At 54.8% G+C, this 17,526-nt stretch overlaps 8 protein-coding genes across 8 annotated transcripts, besides 6 other annotated features; 5 read left to right on the top strand and 3 right to left on the bottom strand.

The window, feature by feature from the left end:
- Positions 1 to 512: 512 nt before the first annotated feature.
- Positions 513 to 2,893, bottom strand: EKO05_0010807 (uncharacterized protein; the record flags this gene model as incomplete). The annotated part of the gene is made up of 3 exons (XM_038943653.1): positions 513 to 1,752; positions 1,818 to 1,889; positions 1,938 to 2,893. The coding sequence occupies 3 exons, from the start codon at positions 2,891 to 2,893 to the stop codon at positions 513 to 515; spliced, it is 2,268 nt and encodes a 755-aa protein (XP_038793746.1).
- A 1,903-nt stretch (positions 2,894 to 4,796) lies between these two features.
- Positions 4,797 to 5,429, top strand: EKO05_0010806 (rRNA accumulation- protein; the record flags this gene model as incomplete). Its single annotated transcript, XM_059637850.1, has 2 exons — positions 4,797 to 4,830; positions 4,879 to 5,429. 2 exons carry the CDS (start codon positions 4,797 to 4,799, stop codon positions 5,427 to 5,429), a joined length of 585 nt encoding a protein of 194 aa, XP_059493833.1.
- Positions 5,286 to 5,328: a tandem repeat.
- Positions 5,430 to 5,826: 397 nt separating the features above from the next.
- On the top strand, positions 5,827 to 7,240 carry EKO05_0010805 (uncharacterized protein; the record flags this gene model as incomplete). Its single annotated transcript, XM_038943460.2, has 3 exons — positions 5,827 to 6,018; positions 6,073 to 6,808; positions 6,864 to 7,240. The coding sequence occupies 3 exons, from the start codon at positions 5,827 to 5,829 to the stop codon at positions 7,238 to 7,240; spliced, it is 1,305 nt and encodes a 434-aa protein (XP_038793745.2).
- A 322-nt stretch (positions 7,241 to 7,562) lies between these two features.
- Positions 7,563 to 9,850, bottom strand: EKO05_0010804 (Ran-specific GTPase-activating protein 30; the record flags this gene model as incomplete). The annotated part of the gene is made up of 3 exons (XM_038943473.1): positions 7,563 to 9,536; positions 9,589 to 9,744; positions 9,830 to 9,850. 3 exons carry the CDS (start codon positions 9,848 to 9,850, stop codon positions 7,563 to 7,565), a joined length of 2,151 nt encoding a protein of 716 aa, XP_038793744.1.
- Positions 7,830 to 7,863: a tandem repeat.
- A 451-nt stretch (positions 9,851 to 10,301) lies between the features above and the next one.
- EKO05_0010803 (translation termination factor GTPase eRF3) lies at positions 10,302 to 12,525 on the top strand (the record flags this gene model as incomplete). The annotated part of the gene is made up of 2 exons (XM_038943613.1): positions 10,302 to 12,409; positions 12,462 to 12,525. The coding sequence occupies 2 exons, from the start codon at positions 10,302 to 10,304 to the stop codon at positions 12,523 to 12,525; spliced, it is 2,172 nt and encodes a 723-aa protein (XP_038793743.1).
- Positions 10,539 to 10,574: a tandem repeat.
- Positions 10,680 to 10,712: a tandem repeat.
- Positions 12,526 to 13,081: 556 nt separating the features above from the next.
- On the bottom strand, positions 13,082 to 14,289 carry EKO05_0010802 (uncharacterized protein; the record flags this gene model as incomplete). The annotated part of the gene is made up of 2 exons (XM_038943565.1): positions 13,082 to 13,863; positions 14,013 to 14,289. The coding sequence occupies 2 exons, from the start codon at positions 14,287 to 14,289 to the stop codon at positions 13,082 to 13,084; spliced, it is 1,059 nt and encodes a 352-aa protein (XP_038793742.1).
- Positions 13,317 to 13,348: a tandem repeat.
- A 403-nt stretch (positions 14,290 to 14,692) lies between the features above and the next one.
- EKO05_0010801 (Cyclin-dependent kinase) lies at positions 14,693 to 15,808 on the top strand (the record flags this gene model as incomplete). The annotated part of the gene is made up of 4 exons (XM_038943534.1): positions 14,693 to 14,729; positions 14,797 to 15,311; positions 15,361 to 15,524; positions 15,574 to 15,808. 4 exons carry the CDS (start codon positions 14,693 to 14,695, stop codon positions 15,806 to 15,808), a joined length of 951 nt encoding a protein of 316 aa, XP_038793741.1.
- Positions 14,994 to 15,028: a tandem repeat.
- Positions 15,809 to 16,209: 401 nt separating the features above from the next.
- On the top strand, positions 16,210 to 17,495 carry EKO05_0010800 (Chitinase; the record flags this gene model as incomplete). The annotated part of the gene is made up of 2 exons (XM_038943679.1): positions 16,210 to 16,542; positions 16,590 to 17,495. 2 exons carry the CDS (start codon positions 16,210 to 16,212, stop codon positions 17,493 to 17,495), a joined length of 1,239 nt encoding a protein of 412 aa, XP_038793740.1.
- Positions 17,496 to 17,526: the final 31 nt, after the last annotated feature.

Genomic DNA, 17,526 nt, shown 5'->3' with positions numbered 1-17,526 from the left:
GTCTAGTCGTGTGGCTGCGAGGCTGAAATAGGGGTTGATCAGCAGCCTTGCAGCTAACCACCATAGGTGTAGACAGCGACTCGTACCACTCAGCCTCAAATATCTTATAGACCCTTGGGCAAATCTTCTCGTAAAAAACAAATTATGTATAAACACTATGATCAAGTCCAAGTAGCTATTGAGCTTGTCAGCACAGATGTTGTCATGTGCGTGCACGAGTTGATCGACAAACAAGATAGGGCACCGAGGTCTGAAAATTACCTGCAACACTACAAAAGATAGCTGGAAAGGTTACAGTGGCTTCTAACAGTGTTTGGAGGTCTTCGGTCGTATCTTGGTAGAAGTTTCTAATTGCTAGAAGCATTTGTAGTCCTCGAATCTAGTTGTGGACTTACAACACTTCTGTAAAGTCACACTAACGGCCTCCCAAGATCCGGAAAAAACGCACTTATGTCCAGGGTTTCTCGAAACGAAAGGGATGAGCTCAGCATAGCGCTGCTGAGAAGTGCAGATTAAGTGGGGTTTCCGCGAAGGCTGGCTTTGTGGTCCAATGCACTCCGTCGGCGGTACGCTTTCGCACCATGATTTGCCTGAATCCATTCCATGTAATGGTTCGGATCAACCATATTTGACTTATCGACAGGTATAGGGTCGATAGGCAGAGTTCTTAGCTGTATATTGAGGGTCTGAGATTGTGATGACGAGCCATGCTTCGGCTCAGTGTTAATGGTGGGTTGTTCAGTCCGGTGGTAGTCATTTTTAGTCGCGAAGTCACTGGCTTGTCTGTATGTAGTGCTTTCGGGCTCGACCGAGTCGAATGTCATCGCCAAAAAGGGTAACCCGTGACCAGGGCGACGCTCGAGTTGCAGCTTTAATAGTATAAATTCGACAGTGAAGCTGCGTGGGGCTTCAGACCCCAGCCGCAAGCGCAACCGGGTTGTCTCAGAGTCGACACGACTGGGGCAGGAGATGTACATGCTCTTGGTGAGCTCTTCGTATGAGACTTGAGACCATTCGGCCGAGTCCCTTGTCCAGATGAAGGAATTTCTGATCAGTAGGCAGCGGACAGTGGTGACGAGATGGAGAAAGTCCTGTGGTTCGTACAGGATCTGCTTGATGTCCTGCAAATCCCAGCCTTGCTTGAAAACTGGGACGTGAAGACCTATGTCAACGAATATTACGACCCGGCATGGTTCCGCACCATACCTGTCCAATGTGAGCGATCGACGGTTTGGTGAGCCGGCATGCAACTGAGATAGAGCTTCCGCATCGTCATTTGCGAGTCGTACCGAATGATTCGAAGTCTTGTATGAAGTCGAGCAGCAAGCTCCTGTCCATGCCGGCTGCCCCGAAGATGGGGTTGCATCTTTCAAGCGTTCGAAAATCTGCACTGCTGCTGGTCTGGAAAGCCTATCAGGTTCCAACAAGGTAGTTTCAATAAATGAGATCAACCAGAGGTCCTCCAGTGCAACATGACGGCGTGTGACCTTGTTGAACCAGGCTGCTGTAGCCTCCGGGTTTTCGGCATAGCTGTCGTATTTGGTGCCGTTCGAGAGCCAGAAAGCCTGCATTGTGTCTAAGGAGAACCCCTGCAGGACTGATACGATATCAAAAAGAACGCACCCCAGGCTCCAGATGTCGGTGAGGCGACTTCTTGGCGCGTAGCTAAAGACTTCAGGGGCTGAGTAACGTTTCGTAGAATGCATTGGGGGTCCGGCAGTAGTAGTGACCCCACTCTCAGAAGAGTCCAGGCTGTGGTACATTATGTTAGCGTACATCACACTCAAGAACAGAATGTCATAGAGGGTAGTGCGTACCAAAAACCAAAATCAGTCAATAGAATGTTCGCTCCGTGGATGAGGATGTTGTTTGGCTTCAGATCATCATGCCTATCCCACGTCAGCTTCTTGAACTATTCGATCGGGCCGCAGGCTTACCGGATACTGAGATGGTGTAAATAGGTGAGTGCAGATGTGATGCACCCAACGGCGCGCCTCAGGACTTTGTTGGAGTGAGCATCGAGGGTTGAGTTTAGCAGAGCAGACAGGTCCATATCGGCTACGGGAGAAGAGAGCAGGGTGACTGAGTCCATGTCTGTGCAGGAAGCTACCAAGTTGACGCAGTGCTGGTGCTGTACCCGACGCATGCCGAATATTTCTCTCTTAAAGTTGCGCATAAGGTCGAGATGGCTTTCATATCTCACTGGCCGTGACATGGTCTTGCAAGCGTAGTGGTGCCCATTTCGTTGGCTTTTGACGTGGTAGACTTCCCCAAAGCCTCCAGCGCCGAGGAATTTCACTCTTGAGAGATCCAATTCATCAACATCGGTGAGCGAGAAGTGCCGTCCTTCCAAATTTTCCGGTATGTCATGCGCTAAGCACAGCTCCTGGCATCTGACGAAGGACCTGGTATCTTTGTCGTCTGTCAGCCATTTACGAAGCATGCGTTTGTGGAGTGGCAGCCATAGATCAGTAACACCAAAGTTCAAGATCTTGTCGAACAGATCTAGTCGCCTCATCTTGTGCAGAATGCAATAGAGCCTTGGGTTTGAACACCAGCTGTGGGGAAATGCTAGCTTGGTTATACATCGTGTGATCAGGCCAAGGTCACTCTCGGAAAGGTAGTCAGCAGTGAACGCTGTCTCCATGAGTGACCCCCAGTCCGTCAGATCCTGCGCATCGACAACGCGTTCAGAGTAGCTGTTGTTTCCTGCATCGTACTCGAAGATCTGTAGATCTATGTCTGAGGAAATGGCGTCAAAAGATGTGCAGTTGAAGTTGTTGATGCCTAGCCCGCGGCATAGAGGCCCATCATCGTCTGTTGCAGTGACGGGATCCGCTGTGTACGAAGAGAAATCATGGTCGTCAGGGTCAACTGGAGTTCGTGCAGCCATTCGTTAGATACAAGCTGCGATAACAGATACTCGCTTTTGGAGAGATGGAACGCAAGCAATGCAGATGCATGGAAGGAAAGACGAGGCTGCCACAAAACGAAGTGGGCGTGTAACGTTCAGCCCCATCAGGAGTGCATGCATGCATGGCTCCGCCGCCCATGCCATGATGACCAGGGTGGACGTGCTTTCACCGCAGGCTGTAGTCATTGCGAGATTTCGGACGTGATCGCAAGAGATTTGAAAGATTGAATATGCCAAATCATCATCAAGGTCTGTAGTGCTTGTTGAACAAAGGTCAAGTCGCGTCACACACGCGCTGTGTAGGTGGGAGGGGAGGGCTTTCATGTTTCGGGATAAATGGCGGATAAGCCTGGGCCACCCACCCATCATCAACATCAACATACTGAATCAATACCACGTTTACAGGCGTATTTTGCTCTATTTTGTTCTACTACTTAGTGTACACAGTGTTAGATAAGCCTTCTACTGTTTATAGGCGTTTTTAGCGTTATTTTAACTGTACCCTGCTGCCAATCTACTATCCTAACAAACAGAACCAGAAACACCTAAACACCCTACAACGCTCTGCTATACTAGGGATACTCTACTTCTGTAATATACACTATATACCTTGCTTATATAGAGATATTTAGAAAGCCCTAGAAGTCCCTAAGACTACTGCCCGCTAAGTGTGCTACTCCTAAGAGCCACAGACTCGCTATTATAGCAACTAACCTAACTCCTAAGGCAGTCCTTATAAGCTTACAGTTGCTAACACACACGCTATTATTAATTACCTAGAAAATTATGCTTTTAAGAAGAAGGCAGAGACTTAGCAGGATATATAGATAGAAGTAGGTATTATTGCAAAGCATAATAAGGAGGCCTACTCACGCATTACTATCTAGCGCTGTGTTAATAAGATTGCCCCTATTACTAAACACATAGCAGCTTAGGAGGAGGAGCACCTACCTAAGTATTAGAAAGAGTAAGTACAGTAGTGTAATGTATAGCTACAGGCTTAGCTAAGGAGTAAACACTAGAAGAACGTACTCTAGTGTAATAAGCTACACTAGAAAACTAGCTCTAGGTATAAGAGAAAGATTAAAAGAAGGAGAGGTAAGGATAAAAGAAATAAGCTACAGAACGTGCAGTATAATCTGCATTACAAGCAAGATACTAAGGATTAAAAGAAGGAGAAGAAGTTCTATCTCTTTTATGTGCTAGGATATAACTTTGTATAGTATATACTGTATAAAACTAACTACTTAAATAGCAAGATAACGTTAAGGGTGTTTATTAAGAAGATCCTCCCTGCGCTTAAGAGTAAGTTGCTCTATTAGGGTAGCGATTAGACGTTATATATAGACAAGGACTCCTCTTATATATATAAAAGCACCCTTAATTATATGTATTTACACAGCTAGGAGCATATTATTAGGTGCTCTAAGTCTCTAGACCTCTTAATTATAGAGACCTAGGTCTCCCTACTTAAGGAGAAGTTTTATTGCCAAACATGTTACTTAAAAAATAAGAGGATAGCACGTTTTTATAAGGTGTAGGCAGATTTAGATCTATAAAAGATTAACAAAACTATAAAAAAATACCCTAGGTGCTTAATTAAATGCCAGGATGTTATATGTGGCAGAGCAACTAAATTTTAGCTAAAAATACTGTATAGTTGTGCTGTAATTAATCTGTTTTTATAGTGTTGTTAAGGGAATTGCTATTGTGATTTTGGTGGGTGGCCCGGGCTTATCCGCCATTTATCCCGAAACATGAAAGGAGGGCTAGCTTATCGATAAGAGACTGCTAAATCCCCCTCCCCCCTCCATGAACTTTTATGATGCAGCGGCGCTGAGAAATTCTGAACTCACCAGATTCCCCATACAACACGTAGAAAATGTCTGCGCCGGCAACTATAACAGCGATACCTGGTTAGAAATGTCGCGCATATACGTGAATTACTTCTGACACAATCGCAGCACAGCTCCAGGACAAATTCGACCTCGGCATTTGGCATGTCCTCTTCAACTGGTCCACGCTCACCGTCGCCGTTAAAAATCAATGGGGCGGCCCCGACTCGTCAGAGAAGCGCGACTGGCTCGCTGGCCAAATCAGTGAACTCTTCACTAACGAACCTTTGACCGACGCCGAAGACGTTGAAGTGATGCTTCTCCAAATCCTCGAAGACGAGTACGGCTGCCGGGTCGAAGACGAGACAGAAGTAGCAGTTGCAAAGGACATCATGGCGATAAGGAAGGAGGTCGGCGAGGGGAATACAGCAACGATCGACGCACTGCACAAGAAGTGGGAGGCAAGAAATGGCAAAGAGGTTGCCACAGGGGATGTCAATGTGAGGGAGAGCAATCAAGAGGCGGACTGGGATAGCGTGGATGAGGAGAGTGACGAGGATGGCGATGTCGATATGGATGACGCGCCCGCGTTGGTGCCTGCGAGACCGAAGGAGCCCAAGCCTGAGCCGGAGATAGATGATGATGGGTTTGAGAAGGTGGTCGGCAAGAAGAGGAGGTGAGCTCGATCGCCCATGTAAAAGATTCAGGTACTATAGGCCGAGGTTGACCCTATGAACACGCCTCGTTGAATGCATGGCGCTCGGGGGAACAAGCAGCACCCGCGATGACTTGAGCAAGAGCTGCGTACTTGTGCGAACCCGACTGGTGTCGAGAGACCAAAATGCTCCGTTTTCGAGTAATGAAAAGCATGACTTCTTCTAAGAAACGTTGAGCGTGCCGTTGTATTAGTGTCTTGTGTAATGTGTGTGTGTCTGATACAGGTGTGTCACTGTGTCTACCTCATTGCGCTAAGAGCTGGTTGCGGAGCAGCATGCAGGGTCCACCATCAATGCGGGACCTCACGCCCGTGTTTAGCTCTCGCACCACCACCCAAACGCCTGACCAGCTACGCACAGTATGGACTCTGCCTACGACCACATTCAAGAGGAGAGCTACCCCCAAGACGAGCGCAAGCCGCAGACGGGCGAGAGCAGTTCCAGTGCGCAGCCCAACAACTTCAATACCGAGGTCCAGGAAGCCTACAAGGCCATATCGAGCAGTCCGTGGGCAGCACGCTTAGGCGGGTTCTGGCAGACGGCGAAAAAGCAGGTCAGTGTGCGCGACCTACTACAACACGTGTCCAAGCTCACACTGCGGTGATAGGGCGAGCAGTACTACGACACAGCAAGCAAGCAATATGCTTCCACCAGCAAGGAAGCAACTGCCGGCGTTTCCACCCTCATCAGCCATGCACGCAACCTCTCCGTACAGGCCAACGACGAGCCCGCCTCGGCATCAGAGGATGCAGCGTCAGAGCAGCGGGCAGACAAGGAAGACATGACCCCTCACCCGGACCGCCCCGAGTCGCTCACCGCCGACATCGTCAAGGAAGCTGAGGGCATCCTCTCACTGTTCCGCTCCAACGCCGCCAAGCGCCTCAAGGACCTCCAGAAGGCAGAAGACGCTGCCGACGAGGCGCTGCTCAAGTTCGGCTCCAACATCCGCAACTTCTTGAGCGACGCCGTCAGCATCGCACCCCCAGCATCCGGCTCGCAGGCCGAAAAGGACGGCGCAGTCCTGTTCGAGTCGAAAGACAGCAGTGGCCGGAAGGTTGTGCATGCGACACGATTCGATGCACAGCTGCACGTCATTCACTCCACTCTCGATTCCTTCCTCAAAGACCCGGCATCGCCGCAGTGGGAGGCGTGGAAGAAGGACTTCGACGCTGAGAAGAAGACCGACGCAATCGCAAAGGATCTGGACAAGCACGAAGAACTCAGGAATGCCATGGAGAAGGTTGTCCCTGAGAGAGTCGACTACGCCACATTCTGGTGCCGATACTACTTCCTCCGCCATATCATCGAGAGCGAGGAGCAGCGGAGGAGGGAAATGCTGAAGGGTACCGACTTCCCCAAACTCCCAAACCACAGCCATCCCACTAACGAACCCCACAGCCTCCACGCCCGCCGACGAAGAAGAAGTAGACTGGTCCTCAGACTCGGATGAAGACGACTCCGCCGCACCCACCACCAAATCACCCACGGCCCCCGCCTCGACCACGCCCAAGTCTCCATCCACGCCCGACCTCGCCAAGAGCCAGACCACCATCAAGCCCGACGCCGCGGCGGAACCAGACACCCTCAAGCCCGCACAGCCCCGCCGCTCGCACGACGAGAAGAGCGTGGCCGACAGCGACGCCTCGTACGACCTCGTCAGCGGCGCCACGAGCCGTGCGCCCAGCCGCGCGCCGGGGAGTCCGCGGACCAAGGCCGACGAGGTGGACAAGAAGCAGGCTGTTGCCGAGGAGAGCGAGGATGACGACTGGGAGTGAGTGAAGTTCCTTTCGGCGCTATGAACTTGTCGTTTGGGATTTCATGGCGTTTGCTCGAGCGGTTGGTTCTTGCGGTTGTTGTTTTTTCGTCGTGTTTGGTGTGGTTCTGTGGAACTGGATGGGGAGGAGAAGGCGGGGGAAGGTAGGCGTGAGTATCGAATTGGAAGATACATTCTACAAAGTACTCGTCTGCCCACTGTACCGTGGTGTGCTATGCTACGCTGCGCTACTATCGAAGTTCGAGTGGGGGAAAAAGCACCACCACTGCGCTGAAATGCTGCACAACCTCTCATCATCTCATCTCACCATCTCCCTTCCTCTCTCAACTCCCCGGCGGCGTCTGCGGCAGCGGTGGAGGAAACCTGGGTTGTCTAAACCGCAGACCCCTATCCAGCCCCGTCTGCGTCGTAGCCCTCCTCAGCAGCGGACTAGGACTCGACGCAGCGGCCTGGCTGGGACGACTCAAGCTCGACACATCGACGGTGGACCGACTCCTCGCGCCGGAAGACGGCGGGTTCGGGGTCCCGGCGCGCGAGAGCGGTGTGCTGGCCCCGGAGCGGCTGTTGGTCGGGTAGCCGACGTAATCGTACTGCGCGCTGCTGCTACTGCTGCTGCGGTTGGTGTAGGGTGTATGGTCCGCTTCGTCGAAGCCTTCGCGCTCGTTGTGTCGTGCCTGGGCTTGGTAGGCTTCGCCACGGCGCTTGATTGGGCTTTCGTCGTACGGGTCGAATCCTACTCGTGCTCGTGCTTCTCGCCTTGCGCGCCGTCGCAGCTCAGAGTCGCCGCCGCTGCCGACTGTGCTGCTTTCGCTTAGGAAGAAGGTTAGGAACTCGTCGGAGATGGCGAGGTGGGAGGATTGCTGGAATTGTTGGAGGGCGGTGAGGCGGATTAGCATTTCGAGCATGGATAGGGAGGTTTTGATGGGTGGGAGCGTTGTTGGAGGGGTTGAGGTCTGGTGGGTTGGGATGGCGGCTTTGTCGGGCGAGGGAACGACTTGTCCGGATTGTGTGGGGGGTGTCGAGGGCTGAAGGTTGAGGTTGGAAAGACTCGAGAGGAGACCGGGTGACTCTGAGCGCGAGCGACTTGGGTCTGCCGCGGTGGCTGAGGATGTTGATGTGTCCAACGCTGTCTCTTCTGTGTCGTCGTCGAAGTCGGATTCCGAGTCGACCTCTTCTTGATACACCTCGAATGCCATCCACTCCAGATCGAGTGTTGGTGGTAGGCGCCATGGATAAGTTGGGGGTTCGTCCTGCACTGCCTCTTCCTCTGCGACTTCAGCGGTCGACTCACGTCGAAACTGTGCATCCAGCTCAGACTGGTCTAGGTCGTCTTCGCCTACTGTGTGCGAGTCGTCTGACTGGTACCCTGTGTCTACAGGCTCATGTTCCATCATCCGGCGCGGAGGCGGCGCGTTCACGTCTCGCTTCAGCAACAGTATTGGGTTGTTTGCTTCACCATCACCGCCGATGTTCAAGATTTTGCCCGTATCGGCGTAGAAGATCTTTGAGATTTCGTGAATGGGAATGATTTCTCGAACGCCTGCTTGGTCAACGCCGTCATATGGCCCAGGCTGAGGCTCATCGTCTTCGAACGTGTGTAAACGGCCGTCATCCAGATCTTCGACAATGAGAAGTTGGTACGCAAACTCATGTAGCGCACTCTCGGACGGGATGTGGCGATGGTTACCTTCATCAGCCTTACTAGTCCGTGTGCCGAATGGGACTGGATAGTCATAGACGTTCTCTAGCGGTACCCTCAGCAGCGTCACTCGAGCCTTGTGCATGACCTCCTTCCATGTTGTCTCGCGTTCGCGAAGCAGCTCTTCGTGAGTTGGCACAGCATAGCCTGAGAACAACATATACATTGAGAGCGTGAACGTCGGCCCAATCTGCTGTGCCCTGGGTTTCGACATACAGTAGTGCGAATCTCCAGCAGTGAGGAAGGTGCTGGCCTGCAGCAGCCTCGAAGGAGAGACAGTTGGGGGCAGATTGGTGGACAAGCTTACTCCTGACGTTGTGATGGCAAGGTTGATGAGGGGTACTGCGTCTTCGATGCGGGCTAGCAGTTGCTTCATCTCTGCGATGATGAATCTCAGCTCAATGTCATTCTGCGCGCGTGACTTTGCTCTTGAGCTGCCTCTCCTAGAAAGCTGCTCCTCCACAACAGCCTTTTCCACGCGGCTGCCGAGGGATTGAATGTCCCATCTCAGAGACTTGGTCAATGTCACTGCTGATTCAAGCGTTGTGTTTCCACGTGCCGAGATCAGCTCGATCATGTCTATTGCTGGCGATATAATCTGTTCAGGGCAAGGGTTAGCTAGGGCGCCGGCACAGTGACAAAGCCTCTACCTTGATTTTCGAGTCGAGCCGTGACTGTAAAGCTGCGAGCTCTTGCTTCTCTTGGCCATCGACCGTTTTCATTAGTCGGCCGCATTGTTTGATTGCATAGGTACTGGTGATGGCTATGCCACTGCGAATAGCATAGCTCATGGCCTGTTGGGTGACCTGGCGTGTTGTCAGCCCAGGCCACACGGCGTAGTGCAAGCGCTTACGACAGCCTGTGACTGTACACGGAGTCAACAAGACTCACCTTTGCTAGCAACGCGTCCATGTTGTGGCTTCAAGGCTGACTTGCTTGTGTGGAAAGCAGGCGAATGCTCACGGGGAAAGGACGAGCGACGTCATTGCACGGAAAAGAAGGCGCCGCACAAACAGAGAACAGCAAACAAGCCAGGCTGGGGGAGAGGAGGCCGAGTGACGTTGGAGCTGGTCTCGCGGTGAGTCGTGTTGACTGTTTGCTGGGGACCCTGGCCAATCACCGCTCGTGCGTCAGGCAGCGATTCTTTGGTGGGTGAAGTGCCCCGCCACCTAAGATGGGATGGGCAGCGGCGGCCCGCACAATTCTACTTTTCGCCAGCGACCACGCTCCCAGCGGCCGTTTACATAAGACGTCCAGTCACTCTTTAGGGCCTGCGACATCTGTACGCGCGCACTCGGAACCCATCGCACACACAAACGTCTCCGAACTCGCCTAACGAGCGCACAGCAGCCCCGCACACACCATGGCCGACAACTGGGAAGACGAGGAGGAGAGGCTCGCACAGCAGACGGGCGGCATCAACCTCAACAACAGCCAGCAGCAGCCCCAGGCCTTCGTCCCCGGCGCCGCATCCTTCACACCGGGCGCATCGGCCTTCGTCCCCGGCCAGGCCTACAACCAGTACCAGCAGCAGGGCTACGGACAGTACCAGCAATACGGAGGCTACAACCAGCAGTACGGCGGCCAGTACGGCGGCTACCAGCAGCAGCAGCAGCAGCAGCAGCAGCAGCAGCAGGGTGGATACCCCAACTACGGCCAGGGGCAAGGGCAGCAACAGGGCGGCTACCCCAACTACGGCCAGCAGGGGGCATACGGACAGGGTCAGCAGTACGGAGGATACCAGCAGCAGAGCTTCCAGCAGGCGCAGCAGCAGGCACCTGTGAAGATCGCAAAGCGCGGCGAGGTCGACCAGGCGGCCCCCGCTGCTGAGCCCAAGCCCAAGGTTCTCTCCATCGGTGGCGATGCGCCCAAGCCCAAGGTCCTCTCCATTGGCGCAGACATCGCCGCGCCCAAGACTGAAAAGGTTGGCGGCACAAAAGTCCTGTCGCTCGGATCCACAGCGCCCGCTGAGAAATCGGCCAAGGAGGCCGTGGACAAGGCCGCGCCCGAGGCTGGAGCCAAGGTCGCTGCTGCAAAGGCCATCGAGAAGACCGGCGAGCCCACCAAGACCTCGCCTGCAGGATCCGGCCGCACATCGCCAACACCAGCTTCCGGACGCAGCAGCCCTACGCCCACAGCAAAGGACAAGGTCATCCAGAAGGCCGCTGACATCGAGAAGGAGGTCGAGGAGGTTGTCGACGAAGCTACACTCGCCGAGATCTACGGAAAGGAGCACGTCAACATCATCTTCCTGGGTCACGTCGATGCTGGAAAGTCCACGCTCGGAGGCAGTATCCTCATCTCCACAGGCATGGTCGACGAGCGAACACTCGACAAGTACAAGCGCGAAGCCAAGGACGCCGGTCGTGAGACCTGGTACATCTCGTGGGCGCTCGACTTGAACAAGGAGGAACGCCAGCAGGGTAAGACAATCGAGGTCGGCCGTGGCTTCTTCGAGACCGAGAAGCGCCGATACTCCATCCTGGATGCGCCCGGCCACAAGACCTATGTTCCCAATATGATCGGTGGAGCGTCACAAGCAGATGTCGGTCTCCTCGTCATCTCCGCACGAAAGGGAGAATACGAGACAGGGTTCGAGAAGGGCGGCCAGACACGAGAGCACGCCATGTTGGCCAAGACACAGGGTGTCAACAAGCTCATCATCGTTGTGAACAAGATGGACGACCCCACTGTCGAGTGGTCCGAGGATCGCTTCAAGGAGTGCACCAGCAAGGTCGTTATGTTCCTGAAGGGCCTTGGATACAACCCCAAGACCGACATCTTCATGATGCCAGTTAGTGCCCAGACCTTCACCGGTATCAAGGACCGCGTCCCCAAGGAGAAAGCTCCCTGGTACGACGGACCGTCGCTCTTGGAGTACCTTGACGACATGCAGGCGTTGGAGCGCAAGATCAACGCACCCTTCATGATGCCCATCGCCGCCAAGTACAAGGATATGGGTACCATGATCGAAGGCAAGATCGAGTCCGGAATCATCAAGAAAGAGCAGAAGTACCTCATGATGCCCAACAAGGACCTGATCCACATCTCTGCTCTGTACGGTGAGCAGGAAGACGAAATCCCCGGCGCCACATGCGGTGACCAAGTCCGCATCCGTCTCCGTGGTGTCGAAGAGGAGGACATTCTGCCCGGCTACGTGCTTTGCTCGCCGAAGCGCCCTGTCAACTGCGTTTCCACATTCGAGGCCCAGATCGTTCTGCTCGATATCAAGTCTATTTTCACAGCCGGTTTCAACTGCGTGCTGCACGTGCACGCCGCACAGGAAGAAGTCACCATCTCGGCGCTGCTGCACAAGCTCGAGAAGGGCACTGGACGTAAGAGCAAGAAGGCGCCTGGGTTTGCTACCAAGGGCATGAGCATCATTGCGCGGGTGGAGGTCACAGGCACAGCTGGATCCATTTGCGTGGAGCGATTCGAGGACTACCCCCAGCTTGGTCGTTTCACACTAAGGTACCTTTTTTCCCCATGCAGGCTTGACGTTCATTCACTAACAAACCCGCAGAGACCAAGGTCAGACCATCGCCATTGGCAAGATCACCAAGCTCATCACCGACGCCGCCGCTTAAATGGCTGCGAGCGCATTCGTCCTCTGAACAGACATGAGCTGCTGGGAAGCAATCTAGAGAACACACACGTCAACGACAGATTACGCCATAGACTAAAAGTGAAATCGCATATCTTGAACACTGCACCTCCCCTCTCTCCCTTTTCTGTCGTCACATGTCTGGCAAATCCTTGATGGTGAGGGTTAGGCACACCGCTATCTCCCGCGGTAACAGACGTCTGAGACAAGCCTTTTAGCGCCGCGATGCACGGCAACCTTAATCTACTTTCTTTCCGCTTTGGGAAGGCAGGACTGCTTTGGTGGAAAGGTTTGTTGTTGATGCCCTGGAGAAGGGGCAGGTGCTAACAACCGTCCATGGCGCTTGTACCAGCTCAGCTGTCCACCATCTCCCTCACGCTGGACGCAGTGACGTCACGTCACATCGTGTCGCTGCGACTGAAGACTGAAGTGTTCTCCATCTGGCGCAAAAGAGCAGGAGAAAACAAAACACCAGGCGACTAACATGCGCGATACTATGTTTTTCCAGGTCGTTAATCGATGGAGCAGTTTCGATTCCTTCACTCCCACATCTGTCGCACGTTCAAATTCACCCTCTTGCCCCCCATCCACCCCCTCCACGCTTCAAACTCTTCTTCACTGCTGCTGCTCCCGGCAGGCCAGTCCGCGAGATACTCGGGACACGTGCCCCGCACAATCTGCGGGACGCCGTGCCATGCGAACCGGCTCTGTCCGCTCATGTACACGGCGCTGCCGCTGCGCAATCTCAGGGCGACGATCTTGTCCGCGGCGTTTGACGGAGATGGGGTTGGATTTGAAGATGGAGACGTGCCGATAACAAACACAGCGTCACACCCCAACGATACGGAGATCAGACCCCGGGATGCACGCTCGGCTACGTCGCGGTGCACGCTCAGCGTGTCGCCGGGCGAGTACAGGTTCACGATTGCGGCTTCGGCGCGCGTGTGTGTCCAGATGCGCTCGAGCAGGTTCTTGATGTCGGGTGGGAAGGGCGGGGGAGGTGTCGGGGGGTAGTGCTTCGAGGTCCAGTCGTACTGTCCGCCGAGGGTGGTCCAGCGCATTTTCTTGTTGAGGAGTTGGGGGGTCGTGAGGGGTTTGTGGATCGTGGGATCGTGGGGGTGGGCGATGGAGCATGTGCTTGTGGGTGGCTGGGTGAAGAAGGATGGGGTTGAGGATGAGGCTGTGGGAGGGGGGTATGAGAGTTTGTAGTGCGTGTGGATGTTTGTGAGATGCGCTGGGTTGGAGAGGTCGCGGTGGAGGAGGCGTGACAAGAGGAGGGCTTGGATCTCAGGAGGGAGGAGATTGGGGATGATGTGCAGGCCTGCTTACCGTCAGGACTGCAGACGAGGTGGGGCTTGAAATGGCTGGACGTGGTGAAGGCAGATATTTTGGCGTGTAGGTTCTTTTAAAAGAACAGAAATGCAAGAAATTGAAGTGAGAGTGTGAAGATCGAGTCAGTCAATGTCTTACCTGGCATGTCGGCGTGCTCGTACACTGGTATCGTCGAGGGTAGCGCAGCGTAGATTAGCCTTTCCTGACCGCTAAATGCCCGAAAAGCAGCGGTCAAGTCCTCGCTGCTCCACTCTTCGACTATGCGAACCTTGTCCTTGGCTGACGTAGGCGTGTCATCTGGCAGGTCTACAATGTCTGGGTCCTGGTCCAGGTCGTTCCACTTCATCTTCTGGTACTTCTTGTAGACATCCTTGATGCTGTCTGGAGGCCGCTGATGGGGGTCTAGATGTTGCATGGCTTCTCCTCGAGATGTGTGCAACTTCCTTCTCGTAGGAGCAGGACTGCGAGAGCTGGTCGCTGCTAACAGGACCCTGGCTTGTTGTGGTGGATCGTGAAAGGGTGCGACGCGAAAGTGCCAGTGTCAGGGGTTGACCGTGCTCGCGTTTGTGGCTTGTGGCGCCTTGCCGCAACGGGTAAAGTGTGTGTTTACGCTCCTTTTTCCATACACAACATCTGCACATCGTCCCCGCCTTGTAAACGCCCGCGCACGACTTAGTAACCCGCAGGCACATCCGGTCTTTTACTTGGACGTCTTTACCGACTCGGTCGCGGACTGCTCCAACCCCACCCTTACCGACACACGACACTCGCAAGCCCAGCCGCCTACCGTCCGAAAGCCTCTGCGCGTCACCGTTACCATGGAGAACTACCAGAAGCTGGAGAAGGTGGGAGAGGGTAAGCAGCCGCCTGCAGCAGTGTCTTTGCCTGCATTCCGGCGTGGACGACGACTGACGACGCGCAGGAACTTACGGAGTTGTCTACAAGGCCCGCGACCTCACGACCAAGGACCAGCGCATCGTCGCGCTCAAGAAGATCCGCCTCGAGGCTGAAGATGAGGGCGTGCCCTCGACCGCCATCCGCGAAATCTCGCTGCTCAAGGAGATGAACGACCCCAACATCGTGCGCCTGCTCAACATCGTGCACGCCGACGGCCACAAGCTCTACCTCGTCTTCGAGTTCCTCGACCTCGACCTGAAGAAGTACATGGAGGCGCTGCCCGTCAGCGAGGGTGGACGCGGCAAGGCCCTGCCGGAGGGCTCTGGACTGGCGGGCCAGAAGCTGACCATGGGCCCAGACATGGTCAAGAAGTTCATGATGCAGTTGTGCGAGGGCGTGCGTTACTGCCATGCCCACCGCGTCCTGCACCGTGATCTCAAGCCGCAGAACTTGCTGATCAACAAGGAGTGCAACCTCAAGCTGGCAGACTTCGGTCTTGCCCGCGCCTTCGGTGTGCCGCTGAGGACATATACCCACGAGGTACGAACAGCACAGGGACGGGAGAGGGTCTGCAACTGACATGGACTAGGTCGTGACGCTCTGGTACCGCTCGCCGGAGATTCTCCTCGGTGGACGACAGTACTCGACTGGCGTGGACATGTGGTCTGTTGGCTGCATCTTCGCCGAAATGTGCACGCGCAAGCCCTTGTTCCCGGGCGACTCGGAGATTGACGAGATCTTCAAGATCTTCCGGTAAGCTTTGTCTTTCCTCGCACAGCGCGCACGCTCTAACACTGCAAAGCATTCTCGGCACACCCAGCGAGCAGGACTGGCCCGGCGTCACATCCTTCCCCGACTTCAAGCCCTCGTTCCCCAAGTGGAACCGCACAGACATTGCCTCCATCGTTACCACTCTCGACGATGTAGGTCTCGATCTGCTCGACGCACTGCTGGTCTACGATCCCGCCGGCCGCATCTCGGCGAAGCAATGCGTTCTCCACCCCTACTTCACTGGGTACTCGAACGGCTACCACTGAGTTGCCCGACGTGCCCGGAGGAGCTACGACTGTAATGGACTTTGATGGAAGCATACTCGGCGTTGGCAGGAGCAGTCTACCTTGCGCACGACTGTGGAGGCATCATGTCGCGCTTTGTTTTGAATAGGAAGGGTAGCGCTGCTGAAAGAGCAGCGCCGGCGTTATGGTCATGACAGGTTACTAGATGGTATTGATGAAGTTCCGGATCAGAAGCAGCTTTCAGCTACACGCGTCTCCTTTACTTGCAGTGACTTTGCATGTGTGGGTTTTGGAGCGCCGGTGGTGTTGCTTTAGCATGACGTAGGGCCCCACTTCAGCCCTGCGTTGGGCAGGAACGGCCCGTCCGCGATAGACGCCGTCGTAGACGTCTCCCTCTCTCTTCGTGCGATGCGGGTCGAGCCATGACTTCATCCTCTCCGAAGCTGCTCCCGCCATCGACAGGACCCCGCTTGATCGTATACCACCAAACAATCCACGACCCACAGGGAAACTGCAACTCGCTGCTCCCACTACTGACCAACAACACCGGGGTCACGCACGTAATCGTCGCGGCCATACACCTGAACGATGGACCAGGCAACATAACGCTCAACGACCACCGTCCCGACGACAAGCGCTTCGACCAGCTATGGGGTGAAGTCAGTTGGCTGCAGGGCAGTGGCGTGAAGGTGCTGGGCATGCTAGGTGGGGCAGCAAAGGGGACGTTCGAACGACTGGGCGGAGACGACGAGAGTGTGCGTATAGTCCTCCTGGAGACTCGTGCAGGCCTGATTCCCAGCAGTTTGAAGCACACTACATTCCTCTCCACGCCATCATCTCCATCTACAAGCTCGACGGCCTCGACCTCGACATCGAAGAGCAAGTCCCCCTGTCGACGCCAACACGCCTCATTGCCCGTCTCCGCGCAGACTTTGGTCCACAGTTCCTCATCACGCTGGCACCTGTGGCTACGGCACTCATTCCCGACCCCAACATCGCACCGCATCTACGCCCGCCCCGTCCCATGCTGGCAAGTGGCCCAAGCCCGAACCCTCTGCACCCCACCCTACCACATCTCAGTGGCTTCTCATACCCAGAACTAGAGTGCAGTGTGTACGGACGAGAGATTGCGTGGTACAACACGCAGTTCTACTGCGGGTGGGGCGACGCTGGAACTTCAGCATGGTACGACGCCATTGTCGCCGCAGGATGGAAGCCGGAGAGAGTGGTCCTCGGCGTTGTCACGAATCCTGGCAATGGAGCCGGCCACGTGCCGGTTAAAAAACTCCGAGACGTATGCGCCGTGTTGAGAGAGAAGTACAAAGAGGTCGGCAACGGCTTTGGCGGCGTCATGGGCTGGGAGTACTTCAATTCCGGCGACCATGAGGAAGATGTCGTGCATGTGTCTGAACTCGAGCTGAACACCGAGACAGTGCAGGCTGGATGGGTCGCCGCGCTGGGGAGGATCTTGAGGACGGAGAAGCCAAGCCATGCGCAGACGAGCAGACCGCCGCTTGGCATCACGGCCGAGCAGATCAGGCAGATGGTGACGAGGTTGCCGCAAGCAAGGGCAACCTGGCCGGAAGAGGAGGTGCAGAAGTTGGTGGTACTGGGGTTTGCAAGACAGGAGGCGCTTGCCGCGCTGAATGCAACAGACGGGAACGTGGAGATGGCAGCCGGATTCTTGTTCGAGCAGTATCCGCAGTGACGGGAGGTGATTGGGTACTGCTCAGCGTTGC

The sequence above is a fragment of the Ascochyta rabiei genome, chromosome 20 (genome assembly GCF_004011695.2).
Source record: "Ascochyta rabiei chromosome 20, complete sequence".
NCBI lineage: Eukaryota > Fungi > Ascomycota > Dothideomycetes > Pleosporales > Didymellaceae > Ascochyta > Ascochyta rabiei.
The sequence above is the reverse complement of the archived record's forward strand: the minus strand, read 5'-3'. Positions and strand labels throughout refer to the sequence as shown.